Source organism: Salvelinus fontinalis, chromosome 20 (genome assembly GCF_029448725.1).
Source record: "Salvelinus fontinalis isolate EN_2023a chromosome 20, ASM2944872v1, whole genome shotgun sequence".
NCBI lineage: Eukaryota > Metazoa > Chordata > Actinopteri > Salmoniformes > Salmonidae > Salvelinus > Salvelinus fontinalis.
The window spans coordinates 25,713,341-25,732,001 of NC_074684.1; the positions used below are offsets into that span (position 1 = coordinate 25,713,341).

The 18,661-nt window shown below is 42.2% G+C and overlaps 2 protein-coding genes across 3 annotated transcripts in view; both read left to right on the top strand.

Moving 5' to 3' along the window:
• Positions 1-14,859, top strand: part of LOC129817575 (ubiquitin-conjugating enzyme E2 J1-like) — a 36,793-nt gene extending 21,934 nt beyond the window's left edge. Inside the window, exons 5-8 of one of the 2 annotated variants that reach the window (XM_055872974.1) lie at positions 5,458-5,563; positions 7,808-7,934; positions 8,391-8,507; positions 12,806-14,859. In XM_055872974.1, coding sequence (XP_055728949.1) covers positions 5,458-5,563; positions 7,808-7,934; positions 8,391-8,507; positions 12,806-13,090 — 635 coding nt within the window. In that variant the 3' untranslated portion in view covers positions 13,091-14,859. The remainder of the gene's footprint in view (positions 1-5,457; positions 5,564-7,807; positions 7,935-8,390; positions 8,508-12,805) is intronic. The other variant, XM_055872975.1, reaches the window with a different exon arrangement.
• A 414-nt stretch (positions 14,860-15,273) lies between these two features.
• Positions 15,274-18,661, top strand: part of LOC129817576 (gamma-aminobutyric acid receptor subunit rho-2-like) — a 29,067-nt gene continuing 25,679 nt past the window's right edge. The window contains exons 1-2 of the mRNA XM_055872976.1: positions 15,274-15,711; positions 17,166-17,275. Of these exons, the coding sequence (XP_055728951.1) occupies positions 15,590-15,711; positions 17,166-17,275 (232 nt within the window). The 5' untranslated portion in view covers positions 15,274-15,589. The remainder of the gene's footprint in view (positions 15,712-17,165; positions 17,276-18,661) is intronic.

The window sequence follows — 18,661 nt, forward strand, 5'->3', positions numbered from 1 at the left end:
GTCTGATATTTCCATTATTTTCTGGCATGATTTCATTTACCACCGTTAAGCCATCCTATTTCTGAGTATTCCTCTCATGTTATTCTCCGTACCAAAAGCATGGAAATGTAATCAGATTCAATGGGAGAATCCCGCACTGCTTTTCTTTATATTACTTTCAGGGTATTTTAATGAGCATAAAAAAGCTAATCTAAAATAACTCCCGCTTTTGTCCTCTTGGGTCACATGGCAAGCCACGCTCAAGGTCCTAAACGATATCATAACCTCCATCGATAAGAGACAATACTGTGCAGCTGTATTCATAGACCTGGCCAAGGCTTTCGACTCTGTCAATCACCACATTCTTATCGGCAGACTCAACAGCCTTGGTTTCTCAAATGACTGCCTCGCCTGGTTCACCAACTACTTCTCAGACAGGTTTCAGTGTGTCAAATCGGAGGAGGGCCTGTTGTCCGGACCTCTGGCGGTCTCTATGGGGGTGCCACAGTGTTCAATTCTCAGGCCGACTCTCTTCTCTGTATACATCAATGATGTCACTCTTCCGCTGGTGATTCTCTGATCCACCTCTACGCAGACGATACCATTCTGTATACTTTTGGCCCTTCTTTGGACACTGTGTTAACTAACCTGAAGACGAGCTTCAACACCATACAACTCTCCTTCCGTGGCCTCCAACTGCTCTTAGGGTTAACCCTAACCCTAACCGAAAGCTACCAGCACCTGCCCGCCCGTCCAGCATCACTACTCTGAACGGTTCTGACTTAGAATATGTGGGCATCTACAAATCTCACATTAAGCATCTCCAATCAAAAATTAAATCTAGAATCGGCTTACTATTTTGCAACAAAGCCTCCTTCACTCATGCAGTCAAACATACCCTCGTAAAACTGACTATCCTACCGATCCTTGACTTCGGCGGTGTTATTTACAAAATAACCTCCAACACTTTACTCAGCAAATTGGACGCAGTCTATCACAGTGCCGTCTTTTTTGTCACCAAAGCCCCATATACCACCCACCACTGCGACCTGTATGCTCTCGTTGGCTGGCCCTGGCTTCATATTTGTCACCAAACCCACTGGCTCCAGGTCATCTATAAGTCTTTGCTAATTAAAGCCCCACCTTATCTCAGCTCACTGGTCACCATAGCAGCACCCACCCATAGCACACGCTCCAGCAGGTATATTTCATTGGTCACCCCCAAAGCCAATTCCTCATTTGGCTGCCTTTCCTTCCAGTTCTCTGTTGCCAATGACTGGAACGAATTGCAAAAATCACTGAAGCTGGAGACTCATATCTCCCTCGCTAACTTTAAGCACCAGCTGTCAGAGCAGCTCACAGATCACTGTGCCTGTACATAGCCCATCTGTAAATTAAATAGCCCATCCAACTACCTCATCCCCATACTGTTTTTTTGTTTTGTTTTTCTTCTTTCCACCCCAGTATCTCTACTTGCACATTCATCTTCTGCACATCTATCACTCCAGTGTTTAATTGCTAAATTGTAATTATTTCGCCACTATGGCCCATTTATTGCCTTACCTCCCTTATCTTACCTCATTTGCACACACTTTATATAGAATTGTTTTCTATTGTGTTATTGATTGTACGTTTGTTTATGTGCACTGCTTTGCTTTATCTTGGCCAGGTCGCAGTTGTAAATGAGAACTTGTTCTTAACTGGCCTACCTGGTTAAATAAAGGTGAAATAGATATATTTTTTAAAGCCAATGAGTCCATGACCCAGAGATTGAAAATCCCCCACTGGGTTTTTGGTGTCTCAGCTTTCCACTACAGGTTCACTCCAGGGGGGCAGCTGCATTGGTTCCTAGCTTATGTTTGTTCTGGAGTACCATGTGCAGTACCATGAGCCCACAGTTGTAATAATTTGTGGAGAGAGATTTCAGACTAATATCACCTTGAGAGCATTCTTCAACCAAATCATTATCTGTTGAAACAGACTTTCACTGTGTTGCAGGCCTTATGGCTGCATCCCTCGTTCTCAATTTCCGCCTGAAGACATACCCTAATCTAACTGCCTGTAGCTCAGCCCCAGAGGCATGTATATGCATATTCTTGGTATCATTTGAATGGAAACATTCTGAAGTTTGTGGAAATGTTAATTGAATGTAGGAGGATATAACACAGTAGATCTGGTGGAAGAAAAGAGAAAGAAAGAGCATACGTTTTCTGTTTTTTATTGTTGTAGCATCATCTTTCACATGTACTAGAATAGCCACACAGTCAGATAGGATGCTGGAGATCATTTTGATGGGTAACACAAGAGGGCAACTGTAGGTGTGCAAAGTTTCAGACTGATAACTTCAGGAATGGGTGAGCTACATGACATTTAGCATGAAGTCACCCAGGTGTCCCACACAAGTTGCCCAAATGTACCCAAGTGGCCGAATTGGTGAAATTACCTATAACTATATACAACAGTGCAAATAACTATATACAACATATCAAAAAGCAATTCTAACACACACAAAAATATATAAAAATGTTTTAAAAAATATTAGAAAAAATATATAAAACAAACAGGGGTAGACCCTTTGGAAGTCCTCTACACAATATTTTGCTGCCTGTGCCATGTCCCATAGCAGTCACTTTCTGATGTAAATCAGAGGCAAACTGAACAAGTGGTGCAGGTGATGGGGGACTTCATGCGACACAGAACACAACGACGCCTCCATGCTTTGCCCTTTTGGCCCTGAGGCATTGTCATGCCTGCAGTAATGAACTGTGGCATATGAACACCACTGGAGGCAGGAGTAGAGTGGCAGAGGTAGAGGGGGCAGAATGTGATGCAGTGGACTTTTTTCTATAGCCAGCAAGCTCCCGGATGAGCAGCTCCCTGAAGGGTAGCTGGGAGATGGGGGGCTGTCCACAGCTCTTCGCCATTTCCTTCTGCAGGATGAAGGAATTCACCACAGCAATGTCAATGAAATGGTAAAACAATGTCTTGGATGAACCCGCTTCAGTGGGGGATGGGCACCTTGGCACCGGGGTCTCCCAGTCGGAGTCGCTATCACTGTGAAAGAAAACATTAAAAAAATATTTGTATTCTATGAGCCTTTTATCATCACATAAAATAAACAGATATGTGTTGTATAGAGCAGAGGGAACAGTCACTAAGGTGAAGTGCTGTTCCATTCAACTCCGGCCATTGTTGTGGGCCTGCCCTCCCCCCAACAGCACCCAATGGCTATTTCATATGGAAATGGAGAGGAGTAGCAGGCGCAGTGGCCATGTGTGGGTTTGCTGTTCTACTCCATTCCATTTGAATAAAAAATTGAAAATATATATATCTGACATGGAATATATATATATATATATATATATATATATATATATATATACATACATACACACACACACACACACACACACACACACACACACACACACACACACACACACACACACACACACACACACACACACACACACACACACACACACACACACACACACACACACACACACACACACACACACACACACACCCAAACAAACAAACAAACACACACACACACCCAAACAAACCAACAAACAAACAACACACACACACACACAGGTTATGGGTCGTACACATACATACACACACACACACCGTGCCGTTCTGTACCATCACTCATTCATATATCTCTATGTACATATTCTTTATCCCTTTACACTTGCGTGTATAAGGTAGTAGTTGCGGAATTGTTAGGTTAGATTACTTGTTGTTATTACTGCATTGTCGGAACTAGAAGCACAAGCATTTCGCTACACTCGCATTAACATCTGCTAACCATGTGTATGTGACTAATAAAATTTGATTTGATTTGATTTGACACACACACTATAGCCAATGTGTACTTTGCACATTTCATCGCAAAATTTTTTATTTTTATATATATTTATATTTCATAAAACGGCATTAGCACTTACCAGTCCAGAAGTACGTCCTGTCCTTGCAGAAACAGCTCCTCAAAAATCTGTCTCACTTTCCCGATCAATCTCTTCTATAATCTGGTGAAAATCTGTATACATAGACTTGGACTTCGCTTTTCCTGATTTATTCGCCATGATGTCTTCAATGAAATCGTTGAAAAAACACTTTCCAAAATACTGCTTCCAAAATACTACTTTCCAAAACACTGCTGTGCGTAGCAAGCGTGACTGCAACTAGTCTGATGGTCAATGGCGAGAATGAAGTTTGTTACGCGTGCGTTTACAAACAAGGGATGGTGGTCCAACCCATAACCATCACATACTGGCGTTTACCTCAGCTCATTGGCTATCTACCCAGCTAGATTTCAAAAAGATCAGTGGTCATTGGGCAGAAATACAGTCAATCAACGAAGCTTCGCTAATATTATTGGTGCGCAATGAAGTCATTGCTCGTTGTCTTCAAATCAGTTCACTTCGGTCAATACTCCCCGCAAAAAAAACAATCAAGTTTGGCTGTGTTGCAAACATCCAGAGGATTGCAATGAAACCAACTATGACTAGATAAACGGTTGTTTAGTGTGTGTAATTACGTCGAATGCTCCGTAAAAAGTTGATAAAGATGGAATTCACGACACAAACGGTTTACAAAATGTTTCGTTTTAGGCTATAAAAATGGATTTTATCAAAGAAAACCGCACTTCATTTGATCACTGGGACCCTCAGGAAGAGAAATAAAAGCAGGATATCAGAATGTAAGTCATAATTTTACCTTCAGATGTGAATGTGTCAAAACTGTCATGGCGGAAAATGTTTGTTAATGTTGATCGCTCTTCTCAAACAAAAGCATGGCATTTGTTCTCTGTAATAGCTATTTTAAATCAGAAAACGTAGTTTGATTACCAAGATTCTAATCTTTTGAAGGATGTAAGACACTTGCATTTTCAAGAATGTTTAATGTTACGACGTTGTATTTTTATTTAGTCACTCTGAAATTTCCCCGGATATTGATCCCTGTACGGGGATCGCAGCCATAAGAGGTTTTAAATTCTCTCTTCTCGTTTCCCTGTAGTTGTTTTCTCACCTGCTGTCCATTCTTTGCCTCCAGTCAGCCTGCTAACTGATTTCATAGGTGTTTATAATGTACATTCTAGCCATTTTACAAATGTCTTTATTCAAATCATCCATTGGTTTTGAGTTGTTAGAAAGCCCTGAAGCAACCATTGACATGACAGAAGCTCTCCCAACATTTTGTGAAAAGTGTCCCATGTCAGCTGGAGAATGCTATTTGAGGAGTTGCTGTGGCGAATGTCCTCAGAAATACTTTCTAAATCCAGGCTTACGCAGTAGAAAACAAAGCATTACTCCCGCAACGCATTACATAACATGGGTGGCGAACTTGACAGAATGTGCTGTGGTATTTCATGTGATTTAGCGACTCCCTTTATCCACTGCTGTTACGAGACGACAGACAGTTTTGGGGGGTTTTGTCTCTCATAATTTTTCTGTTTCTCCCTTTCAGTCAGAACGGCACTAATAGCTATAATCGGATTCATGCCAACCAAAGGGGAGGGTGCAATCGGATCCCTTGATTATAATCCAGAGGAGAGGAGAGGCCTGGCCAAAAAGTAAGATTACACAGATTAAACCCTCCACTGTTTCCACTTTACTCTCTTTCCAATGCAAAGATTAAGCCATGCAAGTCTAAGTACACACGGCTGGTAGGTACAGTGAAACTGCGAATGGCTCATTAAATCAGTTGAGTGTCTGCACTGAGGGAGGGATGGATGAATGGTGGCGATAACAATGACTGGGAGGGGAGCAACACAACAACACAACAGTCTGGGGTGAAATGTCTGTTTGCTGTTTGTTTCAATGTGTAATCCTTAAACGCATCATTACATGTATGGTGGATACTTGTATCAAGCACTAGCTTTACATACAATTAGATGGACTAACTGGATATACATCAAATTGAATTGTATTTATCACATGTGCCAAATACAACAGACCTTACCGTGAAATGCTTACTTACAAGCCCTTAAGCCCTTAACCAACAATGCAGTTAAGAAAAATAGTTAAGAAAATATTTACTAAATAAACAAACGTAAAAACATTTAAATAAAAGTAATACAATAACAATAATGAGGCTATATACAGGGGGTACTGGTACCGAGTCAATGTGTGGGGATACAGGTTAGTCAAAGTAATTTGTACATGTAGGTAGGGGTAAAGTGAGAACATATAGTGATAGACAGGTGTTTATTTAACAAAGTTGAGAATAAAGTGATGCTTATGCAAGCATGTCATGTAATTAACACCTGGGCCACAGTGGATTTGCATTCTACAAATAGCTATGGTCATTGCCAGGGAAACAAAGGCATGTCTGGGCATGTTGTTGCTCATTCTTCTCCTCTTATTGTCATGGGTCTCTCCCTTTGAAGAAACATGCAAAAGCTCTGTTGGAGAAGGATAAAAAATGTGTGGGGGGTCCAAGAGCTGTGTCCCAAATGGCACCCTATTGCCTTTATAGTGTATTCCTTTTGACCAGGGCTCTGGTTCAAAAATATACAATAAAGGGAATAGGGTGCCATTTGTGACGCATCCCAGATGACTGTCTGTTCTATTAACACATACAGACAGGGGGTCTTTAGCGACTGGCTGTTTCATTAACACATGAAGATGAGATGTGACACGGGAACATATCCTTGTCTATAAATACATACAGTACACTGCCTGCCTGTTTATCTTCCTGATGAAAGAAAGGCCCATGTTTCACAAAGGGCTGTCGTGGCTGCGGTTGAGACAGAAACTTTGCTTTGATTCAAAAATTCCTTCTTGGTTGTCTCCGTACCCTATGGTAATTGTGAGAGCTGTCAGTCAACACCAGGGCCAGGGGCCCCTAGCAGGAAGCAGATAAACAGCAGCACAGAAGAAGAATTCGGAGTTTTCAGAGTTGGCTCTGTTTCCTGACAGAAAAGTAAACTGCTGGAGAAGTTTTGCTGGCTGGCAGGCTGCTGTAATGACGAGCGTTAATAATGCAGAAGTTAGAGGAGGAACATTTTCAGATGGTTGTCTTTTCTGCCTATAAAAATAATGATATTGGTTGAGCGGGAAAGCACCTTGGAAGAATAGCAACTCTTGGGAGGTGATGCTTGACTTCATTGATGGAATTGTATTTTATATTTATATTGGTCTAGCTGTCAATATTCACAGTTGAATGTTGTCTTCACATAATGAGTTTCAATCCATCCGTCAAATTGCCATCTACCTACCCACACGAGTCATTTTTGACAAACCAAATCTCTAAGAAGTTTGTACGTTTCTCTACGTTTTTTGTGTGTTGTGATGGGAGCTCCTGTCTGACTCAAAGTAAACAGCCTTGTGATCAGAGAGCATCAGCCAACATATCTCAACAGGGTTTCTGTCATAGAGGATATAGGCCCAGATTGGCTCAGTAAGCCAAGGGTTGTGTCCCAAATTATACCCTATGTCCTATAAAGTGCACTACAGGTCAAAAGTAGTGCACTATATAGGAAATAGGGTGCCATTTGCGGCAGACACCTAGACTCTGGAAACCCCTCAGGTCTCCTACCTGGATCAACTTTAATTCAGCTGTATAGGACTAGGAAACGGCTTTGACTTGTATCACTTAATGCCTCCAAAACGTACACTAATCCAGGCCCTCTTTTCCTTAGGGGGCTGCTAGGGGTGAATGATTTCCCCTCGTTTGTATACTGGTTTTATTGAGTCATCTAATCTATTCTTTACCCTTCTCATCAGATGAATCCATTGGGCTCCTGGAAAAGTCAATGGAAACCCTTTCTGCCCCTAACTTCCCTAACGCTCCCTCCCTGCCGACCCACTGACAGATCCCAGGACTTCTGCTGTGAGACGTGTGGCTGCTCCTTGCGCTCTGCCCTCCTAGGTCCCTCCCCCACTAACCCCAGTCCAGATGACCAAGAGGACCAAGAGCTCGCCCAGCAGATCAACTTCAAGGTGTGCTTGCCGCTGCCAGCCACAGTCCAATCCCATCCACGTATTGTTGTTTATTTACATTCTAGTCCAGTGACTTCAGAAGTGTTAACAGTTGTCAGAATTGGATGAATTGTGTTTCCATGTCTTTACCCATTCGTGCTTCAAGCAGTCACAGACAGAAAAGACAATGGGCTTTTCACCCGAGGAATATTGTCTCGGGCCTGTGGCCAGTATACTGTATTCTCCGACATTGCTCATCCAAATATTTACATATTCTTAATTCCATTCCTTCACTTTAGATGTGTGTATTGTTGTGAAATTGTTAAATATTACTTGTTAGATATTACTGCACTGTTGGAGCTAGAAACACAAGCATTTCGCTACACCCGTAACATGTGTATGTGACCAATACAATTTGATTTGATTTGAATACATTGTGGGTGACAGCAGCCATTTCCTGTGTGTTGCTTCCTGCAGGCAGAAGCCAGGCAGGCCAGTGAGAGCACAGGGGCAGAGAGCGGGCCCCCCACAGACCCCCGGGGAGAGACGTCCACCTCGGGGGGACAGGAGGAGGAAGAGGCCCACGCTGAGCAGGTGAGACGAACACCACCAGGGTTCTGCTTGCTAGATTGTGATGGACTGAGAGATCCAGCTGGAGTAGAAGGCCAGCATCCCGGAGTCGCCTCTTCCCTGTTGACGTTGAGACTGGTGTTTTGCGGGTACTATTTAATGAAGCTGCCAGTTGAGGACTTGCGAGGCATCTGTTTCTCAAACTAGACACTCTAATATACTTGTCCTCTTGCTCAATTGTGCACCGGGGCCTCCCACTCCTCTTTCTATTCTGGTTGGAGACAGTTTGTGCTGTTCTGTGAAGGGAGTAGTACACAGCGTTGTACAATATCTTCAGTTTCTTGGCAATTTCTCGCATGGAATAGCCTTAATTTCTCAGAACAAGAATAGACTGACGAGTTTCAGAAGAAACTTCTTTGTTTCTGTCCATTTTGAGCCTGTAATCGAACCCACAAATGCTGATGCTCCAGATACTCAACTAGTCTAAAGAAGGACAGTTTTATTGCTTCTTTAAATCAGGACAACAGTTTTCAGCTGTGCTAACATAATTGCAAAAGGGATTTCTAATGATCAATTAGCCTTTTAAAATTATAAACTTGGATTAACTAACACAACGTGCCATTGGAACACAGGAGTGATGGTTGCTGATAATGGGCCTATGTAGATATTCCATAAAAAATCTGTCGTTTCCAGCTACAATAAATTGTAATGTCTACACTGTATTTCTGATCATTTTGATGTTATTTTACTGCACAAAAAATGTGCTTTTCTTTCAAAAACAAGGACATTTCTAAGTGACCCCAAACTTTAAGGTAGTGTACATGGGTAGAGAAATAACTATATACTGAAGATATTTGCTATGTTGGGGGATTATTCATTTATTTGCCATAGATGAGGTTGGCATGGTTGCACACGATTATTGTGCCTTGTCGCAGAAGACGTCCCAAAGTCTATTTTCTCCGGGATCTGTATTATTCACGAACCATTAAATAAAAAAAGTGAATTATGAGAGGCATAGAAAAAGGCGCGGCGGGGGGTCCCTAGGCTCCAGAACAGAGGATAAAAGGGAGAATATGGCAATGTTGTTATCCCGTAAATCATCCCTCATCTCTCATAGTGCTTTATGTAATGTTGTGGCTCCGCTGTGCTACATCAGCCACTGTCACTCACTCAGTGAACATCCCTTTTTAAATCACTGTGTTTAATGGCTCGGTGGGTAATATTGTATGATGACGGTGCAGGCGACACTCTGCTCTCTGGCCCTACAGCTTCTCCAGGGTTCTCCAACTCTGTGTCAATGAGGCATGATGCCACTGTCTAGCAGTCACCTATGATAACATTAAAGATAACTGTGATAGGTGTTTTCTTATAAACCGATTATAGCTGGATATCATCGTTATAATGTATTATTTTAGTAAAAGGCATAAGCTGACTCACGCCCTAAAATGTTGTGTAGAGCTGTACTCCCTGTTCATCCATGACTGAATGGCCAAGCACGACTCCAACACCATCATTAAGTTTGCCGGCAACAAAACAGTGGTAGGCCTGATCAATGACAACGATGAGACAGCCTATAGGGAGGAGGTCAGAGACCTGGCAGTGTGGTGCCAGGATTAGAACCTCTCCCTCAATGTAATCAAGACAATGGAGATGATTGTGGACTACAGAAAAAGGAGGACCGAGCACACCCCCATTCTCATCGACAGGGCTGCAGTGGAGCAGGTTGAGAGCTTCAAGTTCCTTGGTGTCCACATCACCAACAAACTATCATGGTCCAAACACACCAAGACAGTTGTGAAGAGGGCACGACAATGCCCATTTCCCCTCAGGAGACTGAAAAGATTTGGCATGGGTCCTCAGATCCTTAAAAAGTTCAACAGCTGCACCATCAAGAGCATCTTGACTGATTGCATCACCGCCTGGTATGCGGTGAAACTGCACGCCCTCCGACCGCAAGGTACTACAGAGGGTAGTGCGTACGGCCCAGTACATCACTGGGGCCAAGCTTCCTGCCATCCGCGACCTCTATACCAGGCGGTGTCAGAGGAAGGCCCAAAAAATTGCCAAGGACTCCAGCTAAGCTAGTCATATACTGTTCTCTCTGCTACTGCACGGCAAGCGATACCGGAGCGCCAAGTCTAGGTCAAAAAAGCTTCTACCCCCAAGCCATAAGACTCTTGAACAATTAATAAAATGGCTACCCGGACTATTTGCATTGTCCCCCCCATTTTTACACTGCTACTACTCTCTGTGTATTGTCTATGCAGTCATTTTACCTCTACCTAAATGTACATATACCTCAATTACCTTGACTAACCGGTGCCCGCGCACATTGACTCTGTACCGTAATCCCCGTATTTTTAAATATATATATATATATATTTTTTTTACTGCATTGTTGGATAAGAGCTTGTAAGCATTACACTGTAAAGTCTACCTACACCTGTTGTATTCGGCGCATGAGATAATAAACATTTGATTTAGGTGCTGACTAACCGAGAGTAAACTGTAAAAAGAAAAAAGGTTGCTAATTATGCTCCAAGACATTGAATGTGTCTAGCAACCAACGTTTCAGCATGCAGTGCCTTCTTCTGTGTGCCAAAACGTTGGTTGCTAGACCCATTAAATGTTTGGGAGCATAATTAGTGTGCAACTTAATTTTTATAATAACAATTGAAAATATGACAGGAAAACATGACCATTTCCAATCATGGTAAAGATGAGTGTGAGTATTTCTCTTCATAATAGAAAGGGTCTATGTAAATTGAGATGAAATCTGTCTGAACTGATCTGAGAGAGCGAGACAGTCAAAAAAATGTACTTGCCATCTGCTGCTGGACGCAGTAATAAACGACCGATATAACCTCTGGCCGGGAGAGGGACCGACCAACTTCACCCCTATAGAAATAGAATAGATCATTCTGGTTCTGTGATTATCCCACCCATTAACTGCATTGTCACTGCCTGTCTTGCTCTTCCTATATCAAACTGAACAGAGTGATGTAGACAGGATTACAGCTCCCTGCTCTGTCCCAATGTCTCTCTCTGCATGTCAGCCCTCCCTGTCCTGCAGCCATGCCCTAATTATGAGTAAGATTCAGCTTTCTCTCTCGGTGTAAAACCTGAGCTGTACCCTATTGCTCACTGTTTAGTCATCATGCTTAAAGCTGCTTTAAAGAGTTCCCCCTTAAAACAACCGACTGTAGCATTTTTGTTAAATTCAACTGCGTTGGTTTGACTGCACTGCAAGGACAGTTAGTCCCAAGCAGATTCATAGTGTATACAGTGCCTTCGGAAAGTATTCAGACCTCTTGACTTTTTACACATTTTGTTACGTTACAGCCTTATTCTAAAATGGATTCAATTGTGTTCCCTCCTCAGTCCACACATATTACCACATAAAAAATCTAAACTTGTTTTTGCTTTGTCATTAACAAATGTATTAAAAATAAAAAACGGAAATATCACATTTACGTATGTATTATTACCCTTTACTCAGTACTTTGTTGAAGCACCTTTGGCAGTGATTACAACCTCGAGTCTTCTTGGGTATGACGCTACAAGCTTGGCACACCTGTATTTGGGGAGTTTCTTCAGTTCTTCCCTGCAGATCTTCTCAAGCTCTGTCAGGTTGCATGGGGAGTGTCACTGCACAGCAATTTTAAGGTCTCTCCAGAGATGCTCGATCAGGTTCAAGTCCTGGCTCTGGCTGGGCCACTCAAGGACATTCAAAGACTTGTCCCGAAACCACTCCCGAGTTGTCTTGGCTGCGTGCTTAGGGTCGTTGTCCTGTTGGAAGATGAACCTTTGACCCAGTCTGAAGTCCAGAGCACTCTGGAGCAGTTTTTCCTCAAGAATCTCTCTGTACTTTGTTTTGTTCATCTTTGCCTAGATCCTGACTAGTCTCCCAGTCCCTACCGCTGAAAAACATAGATTGATTAGGGGGGAAAACAATTTAAGCTATTTTTTAATAAGGCTGTAACGTAACAAAATGTGGAAAGTCAAGGGGTCCGAATATTTTCTGAATGCACTAAAGCCCTAAGCATGGTTGTGTCTGTGTATTCATAAAGTGTGTGTGTGTAACTGTTGTATGCACGTGTGTGGGTTCTTGTATTGTGGGTGTGTGTCTGCATGCACGTGTGCACCATGTCGAACGAAATGTGTGTGTTTATTCGTACTGTGTGTGTGTGTGTGTGTGTGTGTGTGTGTGTGTGTGTGTGTGTGTGTGTGTGTGTGTGTGTGTGTGTGTGTGTGTGTGTGTGTGTGTGTGTGTGTGTGTTGTACCACAGTCTGATCCTGTGTATGCTATGCTGTGCTCCCAGCAGGCCGAGGCGGCTCCAGCTGCCAGTGAGGACGAGCCATGTCCCACAGCCTCAAGCAGCCGTTCTCTCAGCCCCCGCCAGCGCCGGGCCCAGCAGCACCAGAGAGAACCCCCCAGCAGGCCCACCTTCCCTGCCTTCCCCCACACCGCCGCCCCCCACCCCCCTCAGGACGCCAGCCACACAGGCTCTGTGGTGCTCATCATGGTGCTCTCCCTGCTCCTGGCTGCCCTCATCTTCCGTAGGATCTACCTGACCAACGAGTACAAGTTTGACTACGAGCTGTGATGACACTGACCTGAACTTCCCCAGACCACCTGACCATGACACCCTAGCTGGCAACAAGCTGACTTTATCTCTTTACATTGTCAGCCTAGAGCCCTGGAAAACATTCTGTTCATAGAGGGTTAGGCATAGCCTTGGTGACTGTTTCTCCCACTAAGTAAAGAGGGCTTGCGGTCCACCTCCAAGTTGTCTTTTATTACTTTGAATTGACTCTAAACTGTACCACATTTTAAAGAAAGGTCCAAACCTTTATAGAACACAGACACTGTGGGCTGTATTCACAAAATGTCTGAGTAGGAGTGCTGATCTAGGATCAGGTCCCCCATGTCCATATAATCTAATTCATTATGATCTAAAATAAATATAGATCCGCACTTCTGAGGTGCTTTATGAATACGGCCTGTATCTCAACTTTTTATTTTGTCCGGAAGCTGTTAATCATGGACGGCTGCTTGCTCTCATTTAAACAAGTTAATGCTGTATCATATGACTTGTAAACAATGAAGACTATTACATTGATTTGTTTGTCTCAAATAATTAATTGTGCACAGGGAATCAATATGCATAATAAATTGTATACAGATAAGATGCTAATTATTTCTGCTCAAATGTTACGCCATTGACATTTATTATTGGTTAGCCAATTCTCCGGTGGTTTCTACTTTAGCGGCAGCAGATACAGTGCAGCCTTCTATACACATACGTCTGTCAATCTTAGCCTGAGTGTGTTAAAGGAATTTCATTCCTATATGTTCATCAACCAGTTCAATTAAAACACTCTGCCCATTCATAAGAATTTGTAAGATACTTATTTGCATAAAATGGACAGAAACCAGTCTCAAAATCAATCAATCAATAGCGTTTATTCTCGAGAGTACTGACCATAGTATAATTTACATCAGGTTATATAATAAAAATGACGTCATAGGTTTTAAAATGTCCTTCCTCCTCTCGGATACAACGGCAGTACAGTTTACAAGCCTTCTTACATTGTCTGCCACCTGTTAAACAATCTACAACCAGCCCAAGGTCTCTCTCTCCCTCGGTAGAGGCAGAATGTCCTGTAATGAACACATCATTCCAGCCTGTCTGATGATAACTCCATTCGTTTCTAACAAGGAACAGACAGTCCTTGTTTTAATACTTGATTAAAATTACACACATTATATTCAGCATTATGATTATAATAAGATTCATACATCCATACAGTAACATAGTACTATTCTGTTTAGTTATAATTCTAAGTCAATAATTTAGTCATTATTCATAAAAATCCCATAACAGAGTGTCAGTTTGTTTCTGCTCTCTTGCCAATTTCATGCTGTTCATAATGTAGGAACCTGGCGTTATCACTGATTGGGTCCAAAGATAGTGAGACAGGGATGAGGCAATAAACCATTGTCAACACAGGCGCTTCAGAAAGGGAGATTAAACAAGAAAGAGGCTGTATGACTACCTTTTTGAAGGCCTCACAAGAAATGGATTGGGGACTAATGCAAAGCAATTTAAATATTGTGGTTACATTGTACTTCAAGGAAAATAAAATGTCCAGAGTAAGTCCTCTCTCTAAGTTGTGTTCTCATGATATTTGAGCCATATATAACAGCTTTGTTCATGTGAATACTGAATCCATTGCAGACAACTTCATGTCTTAAGATGGCATTCACACATCTATCTATCATTTCAGACTGTATTTGAATGCTACATATGAACATTGTATCAGAAAATAAATTCCTTGAATAAAAAAATAAATGTTCATGTGTCACAGTTTACAGATTCTGAAATGTTATTTATTTATTTTCTAGGTCTTGGTGGATGACAAAGTAACACAGTTATCCATCACCACACACACACCATTAAGTAATCTGAAGATTTTAGAACACATTTGATATGTGCATACAGAAAGGTCAGGTTACACCATCCAGTATGTGTTCTCTCAAATCTGTATTCTTAGGATATGCACTTGCTGATATGAGACTTGATTCCAAGGTCTTTTACATTATCGGTATATGCAAAGAGCTTTCCCAGTTGTTGCAGAGACGTTTATTAAGCACAGGATCCATATATATATATATATATATATATATATATATATATATATATATATATATATACACTTTTTGGTTTTTCGAAAGTGCCCAGAAAGCTGTGCGAATTCTGAGTATGTTACGTCAATTGATCGAGGATGCCCTGGAATGTGGTCATGTCATTATACTGTAGCTAAAACAGTGCTGCTGCTGAAGCTGCGCGCGCGGTGCCTTGGTTTGGAGTGTGTTGAAACCAACCGCTGTGGACCAATCAGGGAGCAATAAGCGGGACAAGCCGCTTGGAGTCGTAAACATATCTGTCGTTGTTACTTAATCAACCGACACACTGCCTCACTACAATGCATGTTACCACACATGTTCTGCTTTAGATCAGAATACGCTACAATGCTCAAACCATTGCGGACGTCGATTAAAGGGATTTCTTCACTCGACGACTTTTGAGTTTTCACACATAATGCCTTATTATATTAAGTTCCTGTTTTTAATTTTTTGCTTGATACTTATCGGAGAATGCCGAAAGCACAAAAGTAGGAAAAGGAGGTGGTCCGGGGCGGTAGAATCTCACAAGCATGGCGCGTAAGTACCTGGATCCTTACCTTTCTTGACAGTTCATCCAAATAGGAGAAAATGGGCGTGTTACATTCGCCACATGTTACTTTCTTCCCATCTCCCCATGATTTTCTTGTTTCATTTGCACGTTCACTCTTTAATTTGCAATTTAAAGCAACAGGGGGTCATCATGACATGACCCTCTTTCTTTGGTTAAATGCTGCACTTGTAGACGGACCCTTGCGTTCCGTTTGATTTGAATTCGATTCAATTTGTCACGTTCCAATCATTGATGGCTCGTGTCAGTAATGCAAAACCAGTTATAGTTCTTGACACAGACTATGTAAATATTAGCCTAGGGGTGGTCTGGACTCGATGGGGATTGCGCAACGGGTAAACCATGCCGGTGCGTAAAGATGATCCAGAGCGCAGTGCGCATTGATGGGAAGGATGTAATGGGTGGACCCTGTCTACGCAGAGATGTCATGAATCATCCCTATCTGCAAGTTTCATCATCCATACAATTAATTTGAACCTTGCATCATTATTCTGCATCACACTTCACTGTCGGTTGGGCTATGCTCTGCTTCAGATGACCCATGATGTGTTCCGTCATTATTAATAATCTTATCTGTGAAATGAGAGGCGATCCACATGTGAGGCTGTTCAATGACACAACGCTGTCAAATGCACTTGAAATACAGTAAGGGCAGAACATGTTAATGTAATCTGCGAGATTTAACAGTCCCATGGTGACAAAGGATGAACTGGGTTCTCCAGACGGTTCTCAGGCTCCCTTGCTGTATTACAAGTAGCCCCCCAATGTCTGTTATTCTTGCATATTGAGTTATAACATGATACGTTTTTGTCCATTACAAAGTATAGGATTACAATTCCGAATCGACCACTAACATGAACCGTGCGTTTCACTATTAATTGCGCAAAATCACAATCACACCAAGCGTGCCTGCCGATGCCGGTAAAAGTGGTTGTCTGGTGGTTTAATTAGCCAGCCTCCACGCGTTCAATAATTGTCACCCCCTCTATTTTGGGACGCGTAAACGCGTAAATTGAGTCGGATGGGGGTCTATTTGGAACAGAGTTTTCCCTCTCTTCACTGAGCTTTATAACCAAGGAACATAATAAATACAGAATATCGGAACGAACTTCGACCCATGTTATCCTCAACTAACAAACATAACACAAATGGGTTAGATAAGACCACCTTGACAGCAAAGCATAGTAGGTTTCTCTTGATTATTTGAGGGCATGCAATACACACACACACACACACACAAACACATATGTTGTAAAGTCTGTGTTCTTACTCCTAATCGTTCTGTGCCTTTCATAATCTCCCTGTTGTGGTTTGAGGGTCATTTTAAAGGTGGTTGTATGGTTCTCTGTAAGGAGTAAATGGAAAATTTACACTGTTATCTGCCAATCTTTTCAGAAGTATTGATTGCTGTTTTCTTTTGTAGTCCACTGACTGGAAAAAAGATAGTTGATAACACCAAATCTCACAAGGTGAAGACAGACCACCTGCTGCGAGTTGATGACCATGATTTTACCATGAGACCAGCCTTTGCAGGTAAGGACATAGATCTAAACTAATTGGCTGATGTCACTAAAGTCGACTTCAGTGCCCTCTAGAGCAGGTTTGGGCAACTGGCGGTCCGTCTGTGCCCCCCCTTTTGTAGGATCAACCTCACAAGGTGGGACTGGGGGGGCCAATACAATTTCGCTTAAGTCCTCCAAAAGGCTAGGGCAGGCTCTGACTGCATGTGTGGTTAGAGATGTGGGTACGCAGACCCGCGAGCCACTCCGGCCTCTCATGATGAGTTCAGATTTTTTGTGGCCCCCACCCCCAACAAAGTTGCCCATCTCAGCTCTAGAGGTATTAGGCCTGGCGAAGGGGCACTGATATCACTGGTCAAATCAGGGGTGCAAAACTGTTCCTCCAGGGCCACAGCAGTGTTTCCATGTTTGTTCTCCTTGGGCAATCAGATGTTTCTAGTCTCTCTGAACAATCAATTAGTGGCATTAATGGATCAATTAACTGCCAGGATCAGCTAGCAAGGAATGTTCCTACTGGGCAAAAACTGGTTGAATCAACATTGTTTCCACATAATTTCAACCACAAAACATCTACGTAATGATGTTGAATAAACGTGGGAAAGTGATTGGATTAGCAGAAAGTCATCAACAGGACACTTCACTTTTTCAACTTTTAACATAAATCCAAAGACATGGTAATTTTTTGTTGTTGATTTCACGTTGAAGTCACGTTAGTTGACAACTCAAACCAAATGTAAATCAAAACTAGACTTTGAACTGATGTGCCCAAAGCTGGAAGCTACCAGTATATTATTGCATTGTAAAGGTGTTCTAGCCTGTATGGACATTGTTTTGCGAACAGTAATTAACAGTTTCAACATTTCTGCATGCCGTGTCGCATTATTCAAGTGTGTTAACTTCTGTTCAGCAGGAGTGGGGAGCAGCCCAGACTCCAAGTGCAGGCTAGCAATGAATAAGTGGAGCGTGGAGCAGGCACATGATTGATCCGTGAGACACATTTGACAGAAGTACCGAAAGTAACAAAAAGTCTAGTACTGAACCATTTTTCATGTTCTAGTATCAAAAAAGTACAGAAGTTTCAGTTTACCATGCACCAGTTTAGTTCTGAAGGATGTCAAACAAAGAAAAGGATATCGATGTTCATTAGTAGTCTTTTCATATCAATAACATGACCCCAGTGTCTGGTCTGGAGCGTGAAGTCATTCACAAGCTCTGCTGGGTGACTACTGCGTAGCAACCTAGCTGTGCCAAAAGCCCTGGTCTGCCCTAGAAAGCCTATGTAAATTGCAATAGCCAGAACGGCCAAACCAAAAGAATGTAGTCGCCTGTTCTGGGCTTTAAAATGTGTTCATTATGATCAAGTTCGATCCCCACTGTGAATTATTTTTCAAGTTTTCTA